Source organism: Cibotium barometz, chromosome 36 (assembly GCF_041138505.1).
Source record: "Cibotium barometz isolate CiBa-2024 chromosome 36, ASM4113850v1, whole genome shotgun sequence".
Classification (NCBI taxonomy): Eukaryota; Viridiplantae; Streptophyta; class Polypodiopsida; order Cyatheales; family Cibotiaceae; genus Cibotium; species Cibotium barometz.
In genome coordinates, this window is record NC_141081.1 from 30,354,069 (window position 1) to 30,379,715 (window position 25,647).

The 25,647-nt window shown below is 38.8% G+C and overlaps 1 protein-coding gene across 1 annotated transcript; it reads right to left on the bottom strand.

Moving 5' to 3' along the window:
* Nucleotides 1–16,708: 16,708 nt before the first annotated feature.
* On the bottom strand, nt 16,709–17,687 carry LOC147617771 (18.1 kDa class I heat shock protein-like). Its single transcript, XM_086775579.1, has 2 exons — nt 17,330–17,687; nt 16,709–17,212 (listed from the first exon to the last, which is right to left on the bottom strand). The coding sequence occupies exons 1-2, from the start codon at nt 17,541–17,543 to the stop codon at nt 16,938–16,940; spliced, it is 489 nt and encodes a 162-aa protein (XP_086631705.1). The 5' UTR covers nt 17,544–17,687; the 3' UTR covers nt 16,709–16,937.
* Nucleotides 17,688–25,647: the final 7,960 nt, after the last annotated feature.

A 25,647-nucleotide genomic window follows, 5' to 3' on the forward strand; every position in this document is an offset into this window, starting at 1 on the left:
TTCAGCTTTACACAAGCCCATAACAGCAAGAAAACCATTATCTACAACTCACATCAGGGATTCAAAGAAAATTAAATCAACTTGGGAGTGGTTTTTTTCTAGCATGAAATGGAAATGAGCTCAACTTCCAGATCCAATTTCTAACTTTTCCACTTTCCAACCATAGAATCCAATTAAAGTCATTGCTTCCTCAGTGTACCTATGGCATTATCGGCAAACAACCAGAACGCTCACCACCTGCTCACTCAGGGGCCTTTTCAATAGTTCTTCCTAGCCCATAGTACCTAGGAGTTTAATCACATAAAAACCATATGGACTCTCAGTTGGAGATCAGCAAGATCAACCAACAAGATCCATGTAAAAAGAGCTGTGAACTCATCCGTATAGCAAGGCCAATCAACCAGATCCATGCTCGTGTTCAGAAAATAGCTCTAACTCATTTTTCTTCCTCGTCGCACGCGTGGGTATCATGGGAGCCAACCCAGAGCCCAAGCACCGTATGGTCAGCACCCTCTAGGTTCCTTCTTCGCAGGTCATCTAACGCTTCACTCATAGGCCGTTTCCTTTGTCCCTCATCCACCGTATCGGAAGCTCACCATCATTTTAATCAAACTGAGGCTAGTCAAGACCTCGACCGATTTTGCCACGCGAGACGTCCTTCATTGACTCTCCATCATCTTTTCACTTAGGTCCTCACGACCTTATTTGACAAGATAGTCAAAATGCTTCCCCAACATTTTTGACATAAAACAATCTTTAAAAACATGTCTCATATACAAGCTTCCATCTTTCCACATCATTCCATGTCATTTCTCATCATTCCACATTCTTCTACTTCAATTCACATCGCATCATTCCAATTCCATTTACATTGTCCTACATCCATTCACATCATTCTTACATCCACTTACATCCATTCACATCATTCTTACATCCAGTCACATCATTCCTATATCCACTCACATCCATTCACATCATTCCTACATCCATTCACATCATCCTACATTCATTCACATCATTCCTACATCCATTCACATATTTCCTATATCCATTTACATCCATCCACATCATCCTACATCCATTCACATTATTCCTACATCCATTCACATCATTCCTACATTTATTCACATCCATTCACATCATTTCTATTTTTGATTAAGAATTATCCATGTTTTCTCGATGCTTAAGAATTATCCATGTTTTCTCGATGCATTTATATGAATGTTTTCACATTCCTTCTCAAATTTCTCAAAATAAAATATGCTCAATATTCTTATTTTTGAATAAAAGATTCATGGAATTTACAAAATCAATTATACCCATATTTACTCTTTTAGTGTAAACACTAATCCATTTATCTAAATGAAAAATTTTCATAATTCTCATAAATTGAATGATTCTATAAAATTTATGCATAATCTTCTTTATTTTTTTGAATATTGAATAATGCTCAAAACTCCACTTTTAGCATAAAATTTATTTTGCATGTACATGTATATAGATAGATATAACAAAAATTTCTTCTTTCTCTATTTAAACAATTATGCATAAATACTATAAAATGATTTTTCATAAATATAACAAAAATCATTCTTTTAGCATAAAAATGTCTATGCCTAGAATATGATGGGAATTCCTCTTTTTTCTTTATTAAATTTATGCATAAAAATAAGATTTATCTTTTTTCTGGAAAATTTTGCCATAGCTTTGCTGCAACTTCTGAGAAAGTTTAATTTTAGAACTTTAAATGAATATTCATAATTGACATATGATAAGAACTCCTCTTTTAAACTAAAATTTATTTATGTATACATAACTTATAATTATAATCATAATTACAAGCATAATTACAATTAAATCTCTTGATTATTCTTAAATATCCATTCCTCATTTCCAAAAATGTAAGCATAACCCTCTTTCAACTTAAAATAAATTAATATGATTTTTCTTAAACATAAACAAGCTTAAAGAAATTAATCATCATTTTTAACTATATTAAAAATGATTTTTCTTAATATGATTTTTCTTAATCATAAACAAGCTTAAAGAAATTAATCATCATTTTTAACTATATTAAAATCATAAAAATATCTAATCTTTTTCTCTAGCTTGTGAAGCCTAGAGTTTTGTTTAAGATAATGGGTTTATCATTAAGAACCATCCTTCTAACAAGGATCTAACCATAAAGATGATTAATCTTTACAAAAAGAGAGATTTAAATATAAAAATACTAATTAAGCATAAAGATTAGAATTAAACCATTTAAACATTATGAATCATTGGAAAGCTTGATTTTAAGAAAAAACCATTTAATTGAAAGCTTCCCAAGCATTAGAGGGGTTGGGAAGGAGATAACCATTGAGAAGATAGAGAAACCATTGGATTAAGGCTTACCTTTGATTTTGGCTTGATTATTTAAAGAAAGAAGTGAAGCCCACAAAGAAAGCTTTGGCCACCAAGTTGGGGAGGGTAATCTCTAAGAGAGGATGGAGAATTGTGAAGCTCCAAAAGTAGAGGCAAAATAGAGGGATAATAGGATTACACTAAAATGAAGATAATACTGGCATGTAATTACTCAAAGATAAAAATACAAAGGAATGAGGGTCTATTCATACGTGAGGGAGGCCACTAACCAAGTCCAACTGGGATCTAGAGGCTTGCAGCTTCAATTTGATCCATTTTGGATAATTTTTGGACCGATTTGGCTCACTTTTTGATCCAGTTTGTAGGAGGAGAGAGGAGAGATATAAATATCTCATTTTTTGAATTAAAAATGCAAGACAATGATGAAAAAAAGGCACCTCCTTCATGAGCCCTTTCCTTCCTTACTGAGGTGTCGAAAAATGATTTTTTTACTAATAAACCCAGTACTTGGTCAACTCTTCATCTTATGTGAGCATTTACTCATTTTTGGGATATTTTATTTTATTCTTTGTATTTTTGTCATTCCAACACTTGGATTAATCCTATTGGCCCTTTAGAACCTTATTTGGACCTGAATAAAAAATTTCTAAAAATGTGGACCCTTAGGCTAAGGTCTCCAATACATATAGTCAGTTAATTTCTAATGCACATTGGAAAATTCTTTTTGAACTTCTGTTTGAGGGAAATTCATCTTAGATTTTAGGAGAAACTTTGTATCCAAAAACATCTCAAATTTGTATTATCTCTCTTTATAACATTTTCATTCTCTAGACCAAGACAAGGGAAAACAATGTTTTCTTGTATTCTGAATTGGGGGATGATTATAGAAACTGAAGGGGAGGTTCTTACACCTTTATATCTCCAAAGCTGGAGGGAGGATTCTTACAGGAAGCATCCAAGATGCTAGCCAACATTCATTCATGATCAATTCTCCACCATAACAAACCTAAAATAAAAAAATTCATTTTTCTATAATGGGATCACAATGGTGTGGACTAGTAATCCAATTAATATCATAGCTTGCGGGCTATCCTAACACATAGTTTGGAAATACATTGGGTGGATGCAAGGTGAGGGTACTCACTTTCGTCCACTCTCTCTAAAATTGGGACATCCACGCATCTTGGGTGGAGTACCTCTATCATGATATCACCATATCAATTAAAACACGACACGTGCCTCCCCAACCTAAAGCGACATATCTCAAATGAGATACCAACTAATGCCACGCTAGCAGGTCGGGGTTCCAGTCATCATCCATGTCACCAATACAGGTCAGTGCCACCACACTATCTCGATCGAGATATTCATGCCACTCGGATCCACATCAATGCTATGGTGTATCCCCCTAGGCACATCGCTCAAATGTACATTCAGCATATTTGACCAGTCCATCTCCACCATCCACATATCTCAAACGAGATATTTAAATAAAATCTCGACCATTGAAATACATCATTTGAGGTATAGAGATGCAATCTCATCCGTCCACATATCTCGTTCGAGGTATAGAGATGAAATCGAGACTGTTTAAAAACCTCGAATGAGGTTTATCTACAAAATCTGATCCGTCCATTCACACACATTTGAAGATGTGATCCCAACCATTTATTAAATGAATCTCGACCGTCAAACATATCTCAATCGTGGTAATGACTTAAAATCTAAGCCGTCCATGTACCTCGAACGAGAAACTGAATTCAAATCTTAGCCGTCGCCAACCCTAAAATTAAGTGCGTATCTTCGCTGTTTGTCTCACTAACCCTTAAATCCATAGCATACATCTTGCAAACCCTAAAGTGCATGATGTCCCGGAACCTCGTTCGAGGTTATAAAATCGAAAAACTTTTTTTTTGCCTCATTGTCAGGAGTCGTTTTCACTCTCCTTACTCTCTTGATTTGGATTAGCATTAGTGGGCCCATTAGCATTGTTTTATAGCTTCATTAGTGCTACTTAGTACTAAGCATTGGACCTTTGTGTTAGGCTTAGGTTTTAGCATGGAGTCACGCGAGGAGGGCCACGAGGAGGGCCACGAGGAGGGCCGCAAGTGTATTGTGGACCTCATCACACAGAGATAGACCGCGAGTTAGCGGCTATCCGTAGGAGTGTTAGAGACACACCGTCTACATTACATATCATGGCAGACTTGGAGGCGATGCTTTCGTCCCTTCGTAGGCTTCACAATATTGTTTATGTAGATGAGTGGATAGCCCACCATCGCATTGCTCCTGTGTCACATGGCTTGACATATCGTCAGGTCTGTGATCTTGGTCCGGGATGGAGCCTACTTAGATCTTTTCCTCGATAGTCATGGGATGAGGCATGGGGTGGGCAAGCCCCTTACTATTACGCAGTGTTCGCATCCTCGTATCGGCACACATCTATAGTCGATATGTTGCCGCATATGGGAGGATGCCGAACAACTGCCAGATTCCCATATACTTCGCAATGCAATTATATGCGGAGTTGTTATAGGGGAGGAGGTGGATTATACTAGCCATCGGCCTGGTGGTGGTGCTAGCCGAGGCCGTCTCTAGGACCAGGGTAGGCGGCCTCCAACAACCCTTCGTGTGGCTCCTATAGATCCGACATTTGTGCCTATGTCGACAGTCGAGCCTCTTGGCACCCAGGTTGGCATCGACGTACGGAGTACCACGGAGAGCATTCAGCACGTGGTGCGCTTGTTTTCACGATCGATACCAACAATGACAGATGTCGAGGTTTACATACTTATTACTTCTTAAGTTTTTTGTCATTTATTTACATGTTTATATGTACTTTTTTATATTTTTACATGAGCGGCATGGTTGATTGTGTCATGTAGGGTCCCACACCTACCACACTGAGAGACTCACTCAGGAGTTGGTAGAGGCGTGAGCAGAGATTGACCGCCTTAGAGCTGCATTAAAGACGACAGAGACAGCTACTATAGAGGTATGGCATGTGAGAGACTATGACATCCAGCAGGTAGGTTTCTCTTGCACGTAAAAGCGATAATTAAGGTCCTAAGTTATAAATTTCTTTAAGTAATACCTAATGAGAGAGACTAATCAATTATTTTTATGCTTTACTTTTTGCGTAGGCTCGGACTGAGGTAGAGAGTTCTAGAGTTGAGGCACAGCAGCACATGATTATGGAGCAGATTGCATAGCATAGGGCAAAGCAAATGATGCTGCATGTTCGAGAGCTCCGACGATTTTCATTGGGTTGCTGTTGATAGTGACTAAAAGCAGACTAGCTGGGTTAGCTCACTTACATTGTACTTAGATTTATGGGCAGTGAACCTCAGACTAGCTGGGGTAGCTCATTTTCATTATGCCTTGATCTTTTGAGTTAGTGGCTAAACCCAGAGTAGTTGGGTTAGCTCACATTCTGATGTACTTATTTGATGCTTATATCATTATGAGTTTTTTCATTATTGAGTATCATTACATTTTAGTTGATGTTCTTGGTTTTTTTTATTTTTTTTTAGCACCCACTGCGGATTTTTTATTAGCGCCTAGTGCGGATTTTTCAAGTCTCTTGGTGCTTAAGAGGCCATGGAAAATCTGGACCATCCTCATACCATCATACCCAAACATGCTTCAATGGGGACTAAACCTTGCAAGCATGTGGGGGGGACCCACCCCCACATGCTTGCAAAGTTTGGTCACAATCGGAGCATGTTCTTGGTTTTTTTATATTTTATTAGTGCCCAGTGCAGATTTCTCAAGTCTCTTGGTGCTTAAGAGGCCATGGAAAATCCGGGCCTCTTGGTGGTTAAGAGGTGACGAAAATCCTGGCCTTCCCCATACCATTATACCTAAACATGCGCCGATGGGGACCAAACTTTGCAAGCATGTGGGGACCAAACTTTGCAAGCATGTGGGGGGTCCACCCCCACATGCTTGCAAACTTTGGTCACAATCGTAGCATGTTTGGATTAGAAATTAGCGCCTGGTGTGGATTTTTCAAGTCTTGGTGTGCTTAAGAGGCCATGGAAAATCGGGGACTTCCCCATACCATCATATCCAAACATGCTCTGATGGGGACCAAACTTTTCAAGCATATGGGAGGGGGCACCCCCACATGCTTGCAAAGTTTGGTCACAATCAGAGCATGTTTGGATTGTTAATTAACGCCCAGTGCAGATTTTTCAAGTCTCTTGGTTCTTAATAGGCCATGGAAAATCCAAGCCTTCCCCATACCATCGCTCCCAAACATGCTCCAATGGGGACCAAACTTTGCAAGCATGTGGGGGTGGTCCCCTCCAACATGCTTGCAAAGTTTGGTCATGATTGGAGCATGTTCGGGTTAGTAATTAGCACCCAGTGCAGATTTTTCAAGTCTCTTGGTGCTTAAGAGGCCATGGAAAATCCGGGCCTTCCCTATACCATCATACCAAAACATGCTCCGATGGGGACCAAACTTTGCAAGCATGTGGGGGGGACACACCTCACATGCTTGCAAAGTTTGGTCACCAATCAGAGCATGTTTGGATTAGTAATTAGCACCTTGTGTGGATTTTTGAAGTCTCTTGGTTTTAAGAGGCCATGGAAAATCCGGGCCTTCCCCATACCATCGTACCTAGACATGCTTCGATGGGGACCAAACTTTTCAAGCATGCTATTCTGAGATTAGTCACTCCCAAAAAATCTAAATACAATGTAAGTGAGGCCATGGAAAATCTGGACCTTCCCCATACCATCATACCCAAACATGCTTCGATGGGGACTAAACTTTGCAAGCATGTGGGGGGGACCCACCCCCACATGCTTGCAAAGTTTGGTCACAATCGGAGCATGTTCTTGGTTTTTTTATTTTTTATTAGCGCCTAGTGCGAATTTTTCAAGTCTCTTGGTGCTTAAGAGGCCATGGAAAATCCGGGCCTCTTGGTGGTTAAGAGGTCACGGAAAATCCTGGCCTTCCCCATACCATTATACCTAAACATGCACAGATGGGGACCAAACTTTGCAAGCATGTGGGGGGTCCAACCCCACATGCTTGCAAACTTTGGTCACAATCGGAGCATGTTTGGATTAGAAATTAGCGCCTAGTGTGGATTTTTCAAGTCTTGGTGTGCTTAAGAGGCCATGGAAAATCTGGGACTTCCCCATACCGTCATATCCAAACATGCTCTGATGGGGACCAAACTTTTCAAGCATGTGGGGGGGGGCACCCCCACATGCTTGCAAAGTTTGGTCACAATCGGAGCATGTTTGGATTGGTAATTAACGCCCAGTGCAGATTTTTCAAGTCTCTTGGTGCTTAATAGGCCATGGAAAATCCAGCCCTTCCGCATGTGGGGGTGGTCCCCTCCAACATGTTACCAAAACATGCTCTGATGGGGACCAAACTTTGGAAGCATGTGGGGGGGACACACCCCATATGTTGCAAAGTTTGGTCACCAATCAGAGCATGTTTGGATTAGTAATTAGCGCCCAGTGTGGATTTTTGAAGTCTCTTGGTGTTCAAAGGCCATGGAAAATCTGGGCCTTCCCCATACCATCGTACCCAGACATGCTTCGATGGGGACCAAACTTTTCAAGTATGTGGGGGGGGGGCTACCCCCACATGCTTGTTGCAAAGTTTGGTGATGTGGAGACCAAACTTTTCAAGCATGTGGGGGCCTACCCCCACATGCTTGCAAAGTTTGGTCATGATCGGAGCATGTTCGGGTTAGTAATTAGCGCCTAGTGCTTGCAAAGTTTGGTGATTTTCAACAAACAATATGGTGATGGTGATTTTCAATAAACGATATGATAGCCAAAGTGTTAAAAAATCAAAAAACCATGAACATCAACTAAAATGAAATGATCCTCAATAATGAGAAAACTCATAGTGATATAAATATCAACTAAGTACATTAGAATGTGAGCTAACATAGCCACTCTGGGTTTTAGCCACTAACTCAAAAGATCAAGGTACTTTGAAAATGAGCTATCCCAGCTATTCTGAGATTAGTCACTTCCAAAAAGACTAAATACAATGTAAGTGAGCTAACCCAGCTAGTCTAAGTTTAGTCACTACTATCAAGATAGAGATCTAGTCAGCAGCACCATCTCTAGCTCTCAACTTCTCTAGAATGCTTACATGGTCATCTACTCGAAGCCAAAAACAAGGACGAGAACTGTGTTTTTGGCTCTGTACCTCGATCAAGAGTGAGCCTGTTTAGCAACCATTAGATGAGAGAACTGAAATGCCTCTAGCTCCCACTTCCACTACTGGAACTCAAGACTCCCCCGATGAAGTAGAATCTACTGGTAGAACCGGCCTGCCACAATCATGCTATGGGCGTCAAAAGAAAACCCATGATCATCCACTGTATCCTGGTCAAGGATGCACTTTGGCTTAGTGCAACTCATCAGATAGTAGTCTACTCCCTCGCTATTTCCCTCACCAAGCAATAATAGCAAATACATCACCCTCCTGTAGAAAATCTGTCAGGTCATCATAGCTGACCCATGAACGCAGGACGTGTGTGTTCATTGGACAACACTGGATGTGAAGGATGCTCGGGAGAGAGGAATTTCTATATCCATGCATCTGCCCATCCTCTCGAGGCACAGTGTGACCAATCGCCATCCATACATGCTCCACAGAAGCATGCAAACCGTCGTGTGTAAATTGTGGGGACCGCCATGCACGTGCTCGTGATGGAATGTAGGCCCAAGGTGCCAGGTACTGTGTCACAATCATGGGAGGCTCTACGGTCAATCATGCTACCATCCACATGCCAAAAAAATCTCTTGACAATCCGAGCATCACGTTTGGGATACGATGATGCTGCACTCCCACACACCGCATCTGTGAACTGCTCAGCATCCTGCCGCCGCAGCTCATGATGCCTCAAGGCACGTTTCACACATGCGCCCGCACCATAATGCTCTCCCTTCCTGTGACCAGTCTCAAAGGATGACCAAATCACTGGGATACTAGACTGCACATGCCACCTATAAATCCATGAAACAAAGTCTTAGTTATTGTTTTCTTTAAGATGTTCTAGTGAATTTAGTTTAATTGCGAATATAAGAGAACCATAAGTACTACCCGTAGAGCCAATAGAATTGTCAACGACTTGAACTGTGCGCCATAACCATCCGACCAAACCCATCGCTGGCCACGTATGATCCCACAATCTCGTAAAAAAATGTCATGGAAACGAAAACAGTAATGCACAAAATGTGCATCATGTGAACGATCATCATCCACTGAAATGTGGACCATAATAGCAACCTGGTGAGGTAAGCAATAAAGATGATTAGGATTAAAAAAATCAAATAAGTAATATAGCGCAAACAAAAAAAAATATGAAATATAACCATTACCTGCTTTGAGAAGTAATACTCAGATTGTATCTCTTGAAAAGGTGTGAAGGTGTAGTTCTCTACAAAATCAATCACAGAGACGACCACACCAATAGGAAACTCTACCAGGCATGCTCGGAACTGACGATCCTGCCACTTGGCACAATGGCTGTGCCGTATATAGGGATAGATCTGCTCGCTAAATGTGGCTATGAAGTGACAACGTGGTGTATGTTTGTCCACGAGCTGCAACTTCCTGGACTGTCCACCACTCTGGAGCTGGTGTGTCACATACTCATAACGTTGCCATGGCACTATCTCTTGGTCACTTGCATCAAGATCTACCATCTGTAGATGTGCAAGTGAACCACATGATGTGCAATTTCTCTCCACACAAGGGATCCTATGGAACTGGGCATCCTCCGTGCGTGCACACAAGAGAGTGGATGAAATCACGAGGACTACGAGGCAACTCTCTATGTAAGAGAATGGAACACATCATAAAAAAGTTTGAACTCAACATGGTAGCGACAACATGTGTCACGCTAACGTGAGTACCTCACAAATCAAGGCTTACACCCCTTAAATGACCTTTGCCCAATTTTAAGCTCTCGATACGATGCCACAAACTGAGAATACAACTCTGTTTGGGTCATTTCAAGAAAGCAAGCACCGTGCTCAATGAACACTCCTCTTGTCACTCTCTTACGCAAAGCTTTCTTGAAAATCGTGAGGCACGACAATTCTCCTCCCAAAAACTTTCTATCAAGGCTCTAGTGGTTTCATCTAGTAGGCGATCATGCCTAGCTACACGACCACTACTCGCCCACAAAGCACCAACCTCATTGGCATCTAAACTTTGTCATCTAATAGACCCAACTCTAAGTGCATGTGGTGCTATGGAAAGGATGCAAGATGGGGCACTCACCTTACCCTTCATTTGGGAGCTACTTATGGCTGTCACAATCGCCCGTCGAGCATTCCAAAGCGTCCGCAGAGTTCCTCTTCTTGTTAACTATATAGGAATGACGAACACTTTGTAGCACCGCCATGCTAGCTCTCCTCTCTCTTCGTCCAATGTTGGAAAGCGCCCTGTATAAGTTGGCCATGTTGGGTAGATCGATCAAAGCATCAAGCACGCATGCCTGTGATGAAGGCGTGAGGTCTTTGAAATAGGAATGGAAGATTGCATGGGCACGATGATGTGCCGCTGACTTTGATAGTTCTTTCCTATCCACACGATGGGCGCCCACCAAAGGAGGGGGGTGGGTTCATGTTGTGGAAGAGAAGGGGGCTCAGGAAGGGCGGGTTCATGTGGATTATCTAAACTAAGGGGTAGTGGGGGGGAAAAGGGCGGAGGGAGAGGAAGTGGAAGAGGAGGAGCAAGGCTTGGATCATTGCCAAGGGAAGGTGCTGCTCGTTGACGTGCTCTCTACTCTCTCTTTCTCTCAAGAGCTACCCTTTTCCTCTCCTTCTCTTGAACTTGGTGGACGGGGGGGGAGTCTAGTCCTATCACGTTTCTGACTCCTACGACTTTGAGAACCCATTCTCAAGGAAGCTAAGAGAGTAAAAATCATGAAGGCTCAATGACGGGATAGTACTAGAGATAAGTGTGGGATAGTACTAGAGATGTGTGATTATATAGGAAAAATAGGTTATCCACTTCAAATCTCATTGGATTTCCTATCTAAGATTGATTGGATAATTAAGATAAACATAAAGATAATTAAAGATAAACTATTTTTCACTTAAAAATCAATATTATTAATAATATTTATTAACAAGTCTAAATATTTATCATTACTAGATATATAAATATATCTTTTATTTTATAATTATAAAATTATATTTTTTTATAATGTATTTTTTTAAAATTTAATTCAAAAGTGTATTCTACACAAAATATTTTCAAGAAATATTAAATTTAAAAATTTATTTTTTTAAACTGAATAACATAAACTTTAAAAATAATATTATTGATCTAATTCCAAAATATAATCCTTTAAAATTAGTGTTTTTAAATTCTTTTATTTAATAAGTTATATATATTTTATTATTTAAAATTTTATATTCTATTTCTCTAAATTACTAAATTAACTTTTTCAAAAATATGCTTTTGAAAAAAATGGAGAGGTGGGAAGGAGGTGCCACGTGTCACATGCATGCATAACACGTGGCATTCTCTTGACATGTGGCACTATTATGGCTTATGTGACAATTCCATGATATGGCATGCCATGTCACCAAGTGTGAGGTGGCATGCAAAGGTGGCAAGAAGATGTCACATCCATTCACATCATTCTTACATCCATTCAAATCATTCTTATATCCACTCACATCATTCCTACATCCACTCACATCCATTCACATCATTCCTACATCTACTCACATCCATTCACATTCTTCCTACATCCATTCACATCATCCTATATCCATTAATCATTCCTATATCCATTCACATCCATCCACATCATCCTACATCCATTCACATCATTCCTACATCTATTCACATCCATTTACGTCATCCCACATCCATTCATATCATTCCTACATCTATTCACATCATTTCACATTCCTTCTCAAATTTCTCAAAATAAAATATGCTCAATATTCTTCTTTTTGAATAAAAGATTCATGGAATTTACAAAATCAATTATACCCATATTTACTCTTTTAGTATAAACACTAATCCATTCATCTAAATGAATCATTTTCATAATTCTCATAAATTGAATGATTCTATAAAATTTATGCATAATCTTCTTTATTTTTCTGACTATTGAATAATGCTCAAAACTCCACTTTTAGCATAAAATTTATTTATGCATGTATATATATATAGATAAATATAACAAAAACTCCTCTTTTCTCTATTTAAATATTTATGGATAAATACTATATAAGTATTTTTCATTAATATAACAAAAATCATTCTTTTAGCATAAAAATGTCTATGCCTAGAATATGATGGGAATTCCTCTTTTTGCTTATTAAATTTATGCATAAAAATAAGATTTATCTTTTTTCTGGAAAATTTTTCCATAGCTTCACTGTAACGTCTGAGAATGTTTATATTTCTAACTTTAAAAGAATATTCATAATTGAAATACGATAAGAACTCCTCTTTTAAACTAAAATTTATTTATGTATACATAACATAATTATAATCATAATTACAAGCATAATTATAATTACATCTCTTGATTATTCTTAAATATCCATTCCTCATTTCCAAAAAAATTAGCATAATCATCTTCAACCTAAAATAAATTATTATGATTTTATTAATCATAAATAAGCTTAAAGAAATTAATCATCATTTTTAACTATATTAAAATCATAAAAATATCTAATCTTTTTCTCTAGCTTGTCAAGCCTAGAGTTTTGTTTAAGATAATGGGTTTACCATTAAGAACCATCCTTCTAACAAGGATCTAACCATAAAGATGATTAATCTTTCCAAAAAGAGAGATTTAGTTATAAAAATACTAATTAAGCATAAAGATTAGAAATAAACCATTTAAACATTATGAATCATTAGAAAGCTTGATTTCAAGAAAAAACCATTTAATTAAAAGCCTCCCAAGCATTAGAGGGGTTGGGAAGGAGAAAACCATTGAGAAGATAGAAAAACCATTGGATTAAAGCTTACCTTTGATTTTGGCTTGATTCTTTAAAGAAAGAAGTGAAGCCCACAAGGAAAGCTTTGGCCACCAAGTTGGGGAGGGTAATCTCCAAGAGAGGATGGAGAATTGTGAAACTCCAAAGCTTCCAAAAGTAGAGGCAAAATAGAGGGATAATAGAATTACACTAAAATGAAGATAATACTGGCATGTAATTACTCAAAGATGAAAATACAAAGGAATGAGGGTCTTTTTATAGGTGAGGGAGGCCACTTACCAAGTCCAACTGGGACCTAGGGGCTTCCAGCTTCAGTTTGACCTATTTTGGATAATTTGTGGACCAGTTTGGCTCACTTTTTGATCCAGTTTGCGGAGGGAGGAGAGATATAAATATCTCAATTTTTGAATTAAAAATGCAAGGTAATGATGAAAAAAAGGCGCCTTCTTCATGAGCCCTTTCCTTCCTTGCTGAGGTGTCAAAAATTGATTTATTTTACTAATAAATCTTAATTTTTAAGTAATAAACCCACTACTTGGTCAACTCTTCATCTTATGTGAGCATTTACTCATTTTTGGGTATTTTATTTTATTCTTTGTATTTTTGTTATCCCAACACTTGGATTAATCCTATTGGCCCTTTAGAACCTTATTTGGACCTTAATCAAAAGTTTCCGAAAATGTGGATCCTTAGGCTAAGATCTCCAATACATATATTCAGTTAATTTCTAATACACATTTTGTATCCAAAAATATCTCAAATTTGTATTATCTCTCTCTATAACATTTTCTCTCTCTAGGCCAAAACAAGGGAAAACAATGTTTTCTTGTACTCTGAATTGGGGGATGATTACAGAAACTAAAGGGAAGGTACTTACACCTTTATATCTTTAAAGCTCGAGGGAGGAACCTTACAGGAAGCATCCAAGAAGCTAGTCAACATTCATTCATGATCAATTCTCCACCATAACAAACCTAAAATAAAAAAATTCATTTTCCTATAATGGGATCACAATGGTGTGCATTAGTAATCCAATTAATATCGTAGCTTGCGGGCTATCCTAACACATAGTTTGGAAATACATCCTTCAATTATCTATACCCCTCCTTCAATTTCCATTATCACTTGAACAAAGGCGAAAAGTGAAGGCTAGAGATTGGCCTCTATCTTTCGTCATTTTTTATGCCAATACGAGAACACATAACAATTCACTTGTTTGTGAAAGGAGTGTTTTTACAAGGTTGTAAATTTTTTTTCCCCATTTCCAAGCTCTTAAAGTTTTTAGAATCACCTTGGAATTGATAAAGATGAATTGTGTTGTCACTCCAACTGTTGGCATCCCACATTTAGAAGCTCAAAGGGAAAGCTTGAATGAAAGGAGGAAACTAGATCCACACTTCAACATGACCATCTTTGTCGAGAGAACCATCTTTCTAATGAATTCAAATCCTAATTTTTGCCATTTTGCTTGATTTATCTTATAGTATTTGTATAAAAATAAGAAGATATGCAACTTTGACTTGCATGAGATAGAAACGTTAATCACACTCACTTTTTCTTTGTAGGATGATGAAATGCTATAGGGAATGGCTTTTTTTTTCTTTTGCTTCACTTTTATACAGTAAACAACTAGATTTTCCTCCCCATGCTGGATACCCAACACAACAACATGCTAAAGTTCTTCTTTTATTATTTTATTGATATATTTTCTTTTATTCTTTCATGGATAGAGTAGCCCTCGCCTTTGAGGAGTCTTATGACAAGATGGTCACCTATAGCTTTTGCATAATAAGTGAAGGGGTTTCTTTTAGTGCATACAATTGGTTTATACACAAGCTTCCTTTAAAGGGCAGTCGAATGGTGCATACAATTGGTTTAAATACAAGCTTCCTTTAAAGGGTAGTCGAATGGGGTTTAGGTAAAATGGAGAGTTAAACCTTAGGATGTTCATCATACCTATTCATATCCGTTATTAAGTATACGAATCATTATTATAATCCTTGATCACAACGATACAATGTTCAAGCATCACAAATGACTGATGAGAATGTTCTAAGACCTCTCAAGAAATAATTAATAGCTACCACATAGGTAAGAAAATGCCAAGGAATCCCAAACAACCACCTTTAGCCACCAACAATGCCTAATGAGACTAATACTAAATGATACTATCAGCTCAAAGGAATACATGCACCACAAAGCTTAGATTGGCAAAGAAACACACCTGTTAAGAGAAGATCAACAAATCTTATACTTGTGTTAATAGAGAGGAAGAACCTTTGATGCACCTTGTGTTATAGACAATGAAATATTCAGAGTTATTTCAACAAATGACTAAAACACCACCTCTCCATCAAAGATATCTACTTCCAAATCATTATTATACGCATGGGAGTTACATCCAAGGGATAGCTATCACAACTTGGAGATGATGATAACTCAAATTTTCGTGGCACGGCTAAGATGCAAGTACAAAAATAACCTATAGAGTACCATCTCATCCATATACAAGCCTTGTGTACACTTAAAATGTACTAATTAGTATGCGACAAATAAAAGAGCCATCATATTGTGCTACACAAAACTAAACTAAGACAAATGTGTATGGTGGTATACAAAACTAAACTAAGACAAATGTGTACTAAAGGGAAACATGTTGACTCGCAGGTGGTATATCCTTGGGCTTACATTTTTTGTGGTTGCTATACCAAGAGATACATTGTGCAAATAAAAAGAGAGGGAGGAGTCACAACAAGGAGAATCATGTGTATACTACCATGAAGACCAAGGAGATTCATGTGTACCATGCCTACACAATTGGGTACCCAAGGAAACTTTTGAGCTTTCAGGATATAATACATATCTACTACCACATAGGTAAGAAGATGCAAAGAAAAAAGCCCAAAAGAAAAAAGCCCAAACAAAACAACCTCTAGCGAAGATGGACTGCTGAGACTCGTACCAAACAATGGTATGAGGTCATTAAGGAGTGTACATTGAATGGATTGGCAAGGAAAAACACCCACTAAGAGAAGATCAACTACGCTCACTTTGGGAACAATCCAAGTGCACCTTCTAGGTTTTGCTATGACATAAGAAGAGTTACTTAAATTTGACGTCGTCTACATCAAAGATAGATCGCTACTTCCAAGATCAGCATCATATTATTGATGGAAGTTAGATCCATTACATATTTATGACAACTTTGGAGATAGCGACGACGACAACTCCTCAAAATTTTGTGGCATGGCTAAGAGGCAAGTATAATAGCTTTTAATGTACCACTTCATCCATATAGCCGATCCTCTCACTATCTCTCTCTCCTCATTCATATATGCTAAACATCAACAAAACAAATGATCATACATGTCCGTGATGTTGAACAAGCTAAGCTAGATAGACATTATCGACAAAGGCTTCCAATCCTTTAAAAAGAGAAGTTGTCATACATTCCTTTTTTTTTTTAAAAAAAAAACTTTTACAAGAACACCCAAAACTGGTCCCTCTACTACACATCCCCTGTAATATAAACACACATGACGACCATCACTCGACCACATACATAGCCATACAGAGAGAGAGAGAGAGTCTTTGAACGATTTCTCTCAGCCCGAGATCTGGACACTTCTGACGGCAGACTTGGGCTCCGGCGGGGGCACTTTGGGGACGGTGACGGTGAGCACGCCGTTCTCCATGGCCGCCTTCACCTCCTCCACCTTGGCGTTGTCGGGGAGGCGGAACCGTCGAAGGAAGCTGCCCTGCGCCCGCTCTACGCGGTGCCACCTGTCCGAGGAGGCCGTCTCCTCCTTCTTGCGCTCGCCGCTGATCTGCAGCACGCGCCCGTCTTCCACCTGCACCTTCACGTCCTCCTTGGCCAGACCTGCAGAGCACACACACGGGGGCACACTACTTTGCTCATGCGAATATTCGAGCAGTCAATTCCGATAAAAGCGACGGAGGAGGAAGGGGGAAAGGGGCGGGGGGGCGATATCCTTACCAGGCAGGTTGGCCTTGAAGATGTGGGAATCCGAGGTCTCCTTCCAGTCCACCTGCGTATTAGCCACCGCAGCCACGTCCCGGGCGAAGCTGGGGTGCTCCGGGAAGCTGGCGCGCAGAGAGGAAGAGAAAGACGGGAAGGCGAGCGAATCGAAGAGCAGGGAGTCGAAGGGATCTTCGCCTGATCTGCTGCGGCCGAACAAAGAGAGGGCCATTTCTTCCTTCTACTGTACTGTACTGCTGTACTGCTAACTGCTGTGAGGGCAGAGGAAGGCAGCAGAGAGAGAGAGAGAGAGAGAGAGAGAGTATATATATTATGTAGCCGCTGTGAGGGCGCGCGAATTGAGATGCGATGAGATGAGGAGAGTCGCTCTGTGGACGTTTATTATAAACGTAGTAGTAGCGGAGGAGGGCCTTCTTGGAGCTACTACCTGCTTCCCGAACATTCCTTTCCGAGGGTTCTAGAAGCCTCTACGTCCTACCTCTAATTTTCGCAAGGGTTCCTCCTAAGTGCTCCAAAAAAGCTGGGGTTTAGTGTAAATCCAACTTCAGATTTTTGAAAATTACATTTTGAAATTTGAGTTGAAGGTAGGCGAATTTTTAAGGGTTGTGGTAGTAAAACCTTTTAATTTTCAGAATTTTCTCTTGCCCCAACTTGATGAGTGAGCAGGTCACTTTTATTCTCATTTTTTCTTGTCAAGATTATGGTCTCAAATGAGTATATAATATTACATCCATAAATATTATTAAAAAACGTACAGTGTTGTGTCATCTTGGGCTTGGCAAGGTAAACAACCCCTTGAGATGTACTTGAGGTTTGATATAAGTTTGGCCCCACGTATGCCAACACAATCCTCCAGGGCTTTGGTTAGCATGCATCATAAATGTAAAAAAGAGGGAGGATGTACATGAAATGAGACTTTTTGACAAAATCACAGGATATGACCCTACTAAACATTTCCACGGTGGCATGAGAAAATAATTCTACGAATTATCTTAGAGGGCCCTTTTTGACGGCCCTCAAATGTTCTTGTGGACTAGACTCTCTCACAACTCATAATGGAAGTAGAGGCCTGATGCTACAAGGAAATCTTGGGAGACTTTGTCCCTTACTTGGGAGCAAAAGGAAACTCTTACATGGTATTTGTACTCCACCCTTTACTGCTCTAATGCCTCAAGAGCAATGCAAGTGGCGTCCACATTAGACGCAACCTCACCTCTCTTCAGTGCCTTCAAGACTAGTCTCGATCTAGGCATTGTGTTGGCATAAAGATGTAAAACTCTTGAAAGGCCCCTTTTCACTCTCAGGAAGCTGACCGGAGAAAGAGACCAATCTCTTGATGGGCTTGGTTGAGCGCAACTTGGATTGTCCTTTTTGTGAAGAACGAGAAGGATGCTAAGATGTCCTAAATCTTCTAGGTAATACATGGGACTTGTAGGACGTAATCCGGGATATTTGTTGGTGATCTTACTACAAAGGGTCAGCTGGATTGAGATGTGTCTTTGCTGCGTAATCCAAGAGGACAGCTCCCACAAAGATCCTAACCATGCCATCCCTCTTATAGCTCCACTTGTCCACATAGAGAGAACCACTCTAGTCTAGAGAAGATGCGGCTAAGATGATCTTGCTCTGCTAAGGGTTAGCTGGATTGAGATATGTCTATGCCTAATCCAAGAGGATAGCTCCCACAAAGATGCTAACCATGCCATCCCTATTATAGCTCCACACTTCCAATTAGACAGAACCACTCTAGTCTAGAGAAGATGAGGCGAAGATCAAAGCAAGAGAAAATAAAGCCATGGAAAAGGCATGAAACTTTGGAAGGTGCCAATTGCCTTAGCCTCTAATAAGCTCCTTCAAGACATGCAATCAGGGATGAAAAAGATTGGAGGAGGAGAGAGAGCTTGAGCTCTTGCAAGCACACACATGCTCACACAACAATGGATGGAAGGCTGAAATCTTCTTCTTCTTCTTCTTGTTTTCAAAAGAGTTCTATAAAAGATAAGTGAAAACCAACATAAGTACGAGAGTACTATATACAAGCGGTCCATAATGTGAACATGCTAAATAGGTGAGCTCGCAGGATAAGTATGCTATAACTCGATTGGACTAGGTAGGTGGAGTCTAGCTATAGAATTAATGCCAAAGATCCCATCATCTCAACTACCAAATGCGCTAGTAGCATAAAGGTGAAACGGTCTACCCTTTGAAAAAATCCCCATGACACAAACTAAGGCAAGCTAAGAAATAAATTTTGACGTTGATGGATTTATTTGATGTTACAAATGTGTACATGTAAATAAATCACCCTCTAGGCTTTTTGTAGAGTTGTGTGTAGAGTCATTTACTTGTTTTGGGACCTATCCAAATAGTAATGAGTATCCTATGGCGGCACAATCATAAATTCAGAAGCCCTAAAATAAAAGCACCTAATAAAATGTCATTTTTCATTCAGATATTCAAAATATAAAGTCATTCTTGATATAACATCTCTCAATCGCATCATCAAATTAGATATATTATATAAGCAGGTTGCTTAGAAATAAACTCAATTGATCTTGGACCTTTTCTTGATATCATTATGAAACTAGCTCTTGGGATTGTTGTCAATCTCAAGAGAAAAGCCTTTTATTTCCACCAATACACGATGAGGATTGCTTGTGGGTCTCTTCGAACTCCTTATATCTTGAGATTTTACTTGACCTCAAGGGACAAGGTTCATTATATCATGAGGAACATTGTGTGTCTAACCTACCAACCATGAGGAACATTGTGTGTCTAACCTACCAACCATGAGCATCTAGGTAGCCAAATTTGTTTTAAAATAGAGTGATGGGTACATTCTAAGGAGAGGGGGAGCATGGACCTTAGAACAAAATGTTTGCTAAGGTTATAAAGATATCACTATGGTGATATTATGAAGTATATAATGAAGCGATGTAAATGAATAGAAGCCATTGACTAGAAGCTAGATTCCCTAGAACTAGGCACCTACTACATTTGGGACTGGAGATTCCACAAAGTCTTCAATTAGCATTAAATGGGACTCAAATTAAGGGGGTCAATGCTATATGATTTAGGGTTATATTAGGCAAGTTATTAAGCTAGTCCATGGGCTTATGATGATGTACTTGATCCCATTTAAAGGCTACCCATGTGAAGGAAATGTGTGTGTCAGATAAAATATCTTGCCTTTTTATTATCTTCTTATTTGTGTTACCAAAATGCTGAGTCTAATCTTTTCTATCAACCGTAATCAACTCCCAATTTAGATTTCAAATTGGTATCAGGTTAAACCATAATCCCTTTGCCATGTATACGCTCTAAGGTTGCTAAATTAGCAAAATCATAGAGTATTGATTTGAGTCTTGACTCTTGATTATCTCACTTATCCTATTTTTTCCTCTTTTCACCCATTCTGACAAATGAGCTCAAACCAAGTGGTTTGAAGACTTCGACAGGAAGTTTCAGCTTTACACAAGCCCATAACAGTAAGAAAACCATTATCTACAACTCACATCAGGCAATCAAAGAAAATTAAATCAACTTGGGAGTGGTTTTTTTCTAGCATGAAATGGAAATGAGCTCAACTTCCAGATCCAATTTCTAACTTTTCCACTTTCCAACCATAGAATCCAATTAAAGTCATTGCTTCCTCAGCGTACCTATGGCATTATCGGCAAACAACCAGAACGCTCACCACCTGCTCACTCAGGGGCCTTTTCAATAGTTCTTCCTAGCCCATAGTACCTAGGAGTTTAATCACATAAAAACCATATGGACTCTCAGTTGGAGATCAGCAAGATCAACCAACAAGATCCATGTAAAAAGAGCTGTGAACTCATCCGTAGCAAGGCCAATCAACCAGATCCATGCTCGTGTTCAAAAAATAGCTCTAACTCATTTTTCTTCCTCGTCGCACGCGTGGGTATCATGGGAGCCAACCCAGAGCCCAAGCACCGTATGGTCAGCACCCTCTAGGTTCCTTCTTCGCAGGTCATCTAACGCTTCACTCATAGGCCGTTTCCTTTGTCCCTCATCCACCGTATCGGAAGCTCACCATCATTTTAATCAAACTGAGGCTAGTCAAGACCTCGACCGATTTTGCCACGCGAGGCGTCCTTCATTGACTCTCCATCATCTTTTCACTTAGGTCCTCACGACCTTATTTGACAAGATAGTCAAAATGCTTCCCCAACATTTTTGACATAAAACAATCTTTAAAAACATGTCTCATATACAAGCTTCCATCTTTCCACATCATTCCATGTCATTTCTCATCATTCCACATTCTTCTACTTCAATTCACATCGCATCATTCCAATTCCATTTACATTGTCCTACATCCATTCACATCATTCTTACATCCACTTACATCCATTCACATCATTCTTACATCCATTCACATCATTCCTATATCTACTCACATCCATTCACATCATTCCTACATCCATTCACATCATCCTACATTCATTCACATCATTCCTACATCCATTCACATATTTTCTATATCCATTTACATCCATCCACATCATCCTACATCCATTCACATCATTCCTACATTTATTCACATCCATTCACATCATTTCTATTTTTGATTAAGAATTATCCATGTTTTCTCGATGCTTAAGAATTATCCATGTTTTCTCGATGCATTTATATGAATGTTTTCACATTCGTTCTCAAATTTCTCAAAATAAAATATGCTCAATATTCTTATTTTTGAATAAAAGATTCATGGAATTTACAAAATCAATTATACCCATATTTACTCTTTTAGTGTAAACACTAATCCATTTATCTAAATGAAAAATTTTCATAATTCTCATAAATTGAATGATTCTATAAAATTTGTGCATAATCTTCTTTATTTTTTTGAATATTGAATAATATTGAATAATTGACATATGATAAGAACTCCTCTTTTAAACTAAAATTTATTTATGTATACATAACTTATAATTATAGTCATAATTACAAGCATAATTATAATTAAATCTCTTGATTATTCTTAAATATCCATACCTCATTTCCAAAAATGTGAGCATAACCCTCTTTCAACTTAAAATAAATTAATATGATTTTTCTTAAACATAAACAAGCTTAAAGAAATTAATCATCATTTTTAACTATATTAAAAATGATTTTTCTTAATATGATTTTTCTTAATCATAAACAAGCTTAAAGAAATTAATCATCATTTTTAACTATATTAAAATCATAAAAATATCTAATCTTTTTCTCTAGTTTGTGAAGCCTAGAGTTTTGTTTAAGATAATGGGTTTATCATTAAGAACCATCCTTCTAACAAGGATCTAACCATAAAGATGATTAATCTTTACAAAAAGAGAGATTTAAATATAAAAATACTAATTAAGCATAAAGATTAGAATTAAACCATTTAAACATTATGAATCATTGAAAATCTTGATTTTAAGAAAAAACCATTTAATTGAAAGCTTCCCAAGCATTAGAGGGGTTGGGAAGGAGATAACCATTGAGAAGATAGAGAAACCATTGGATTAAGGCTTACCTTTGATTTTGGCTTGATTATTTAAAGAAAGAAGTGAAGCCCACAAAGAAAGCTTTGGCCACCAAGTTGGGGAGGGTAATCTCTAAGAGAGGATGGAGAATTGTGAAGCTCCAAAAGTAGAGGCAAAATAGAGAGATAATAGGATTACACTAAAATGAAGATAATAATGGCATGTAATTACTCAAAGATAAAAATACAAAGGAATGAGGGTCTATTCATACGTGAGGGAGGCCACTAACCAAGTCCAACTGGGATCTAGAGGCTTGCAGCTTCAATTTGATCCATTTTGGATAATTTTTGGACCGATTTGGCTCACTTTTTGATCCAGTTTGTAGGAGGAGAGAGGAGAGATATAAATATCTCATTTTTTGAATTAAAAGTGCAAGACAATGATGAAAAAAGGCACCTCCTTCATGAGCCCTTTCCTTCCTTACTGAGGTGTCGAAAAATGATTTTTTTTACTAATAAACCCAGTACTTGGTCAACTCTTCATCTTATGTGAGCATTTACTCATTTTTGGGATATTTTATTTTATTCTTTGTATTTTTGTCATTCCAACACTTGGATTAATCCTATTGGCCCTTTAGAACCTTATTTGGACCTTAATAAAAAATTTCTGAAAATGTGGACCCTTAGGCTAAGGTCTCCAATACATATAGTCAGTTAATTTCTAATGCACATTGGAAAATTCTTTTTGAACTTCTGTTTGAGGGAAATTCATCTTAGATTTTAGGAGAAACTTTGTATCCAAAAACATCTCAAATTTGTATTATCTCTCTTTATAACATTTTCATTCTCTAGACCAAGACAAGGGAAAACAATGTTTTCTTGTATTCTGAATTGGGGGATGATTATAGAAACTGAAGGGGAGGTTCTTACACCTTTATATCTCCAAAGCTGGAGGGAGGATTCTTACAGGAAGCATCCAAGACGCTAGCCAACATTCATTCATGATCAATCTCCACCATAACAAACCTAAAATTAAAAAATTCATTTTTCTATAATGGGATCACAATGGTGTGGACTAGTAATCCAATTAATATCATAGCTTGCGGGCTATCCTAACAAATAGTTTGGAAATACATTGGGTGGATGCAAGGTGAGGGTACTCACTTTCGTCCACTCTCTCTAAAATTTGGACATCCACGCATCTTGGGTGGAGTACCTCTATCATGATATCACCATATCAATTAAAACACGACACGTGCCTCCCCAACCTAAAGCGACATATCTCAAACGAGATACCAACTAATGCCACGCTAGCAGGTCGGGGTTCCAGTCATCATCCATGTCACCAATACAGGTCACTGCCACCACACTATCTCGATCGAGATATTCATGCCACTCGGATCCACATCAATGCCATGGTGTATCCCCCTAGGCACATCGCTCAAATGTACATTCAGCATATTTGACCAGCCCATCTCCACCATCCACATATCTCAAACGAGATATTTAAATAAAATCTCGACCATTGAAATACATCGTTTGAGGTATAGAGATGCAATCTCATCCGTCCACATATCTCGTTCGAGGTATAGAGATGAAATCGAGACTGTTTAAAAACCTCGAATGAGGTATATCTACAAAATCTGATCCGTCCATTCACACACATTTGAAGATGTGATCCCAACCATTTATTAAATGAATCTCGACCGTCAAACATATCTCAATCGTGGTAATGACTTAAAATCTAAGCCGTCCATGTACCTCGAACGAGAAACTGAATTCAAATCTCAGTCGTCGCCAACCCTAAAATTAAGTGCGTATCTTCGTTGTTTGTCTCACTAACCCTTAAATCCATAGCATACATCTTGCAAACCCTAAAGTGCATGATGTCACGGAACCTCGTTCGAGGTTATAAAATTGAAAAACTTTTTTTTTGCCTCATTGTCAGGAGTCGTTTTCACTCTCCTTACTCTCTTGATTTGGATTAGCATTAGTAGGCCCATTAGCATTTTTTTATAGCTTCATTAGTGCTACTTAGTACTAAGCATTGGACCTTTGTGTTAGGCTTAGGTTTTAGCATGGAGTCACGCGAGGAGGGCCACGAGGAGGGCCGCAAGTGTATTGTGGACCTCATCACAGAGATAGACCGCGAGTTAGCGGCTATCCGTAGGAGTGTTAGAGACACACCGTCTACATTACATATCATGGCAGACTTGGAGGCGATGCTTTCGTCCCTTCGTAGCCTTCACAATATTGTTTATGTAGATGAGTGGATAGCCCACCATCGCATTGCTCCTGTGTCACATGGCTTGACATATCGTCAGGTCTGTGATCTTGGTCCGGGATGGAGCCTACTTAGATCTTTTCCTCGATAGTCGTGGGATGAGGCATGGGGTGGGCAAGCCCCTTACTATTACGCAATGTTCGCATCCTCGTATCGACACATATCTATAGTCGATATGTTGCCGCATATGGGAGGATGCTGAACAACTGCCAGATTCCCATATACTTCGCAATGCAATTATATGCGGAGTTGTTATACGGGAGGAGGTGGATTATACTAGCCATCGGCCTGGTGGTGGTGCTAGCCGAGGCCGTCTCTAGGACCAGGGTAGGCGGCCTCCAACAACCCTTCGTGTAGCTCCTATAGATCCGACGTTTGTGCCTATGTCGACAGTCGAGCCTCTTGGCACCCAGGTTGGCATCGACGTACAGAATACCACGGAGAGCATTCAGCACGTGGTGCGCTTGTTTTCACGATCGATACCAACAATGACAGATGTCGAGGTTTACATACTTATTACTTCTTAAGTTTTTTTAGTCATTTATTTACATG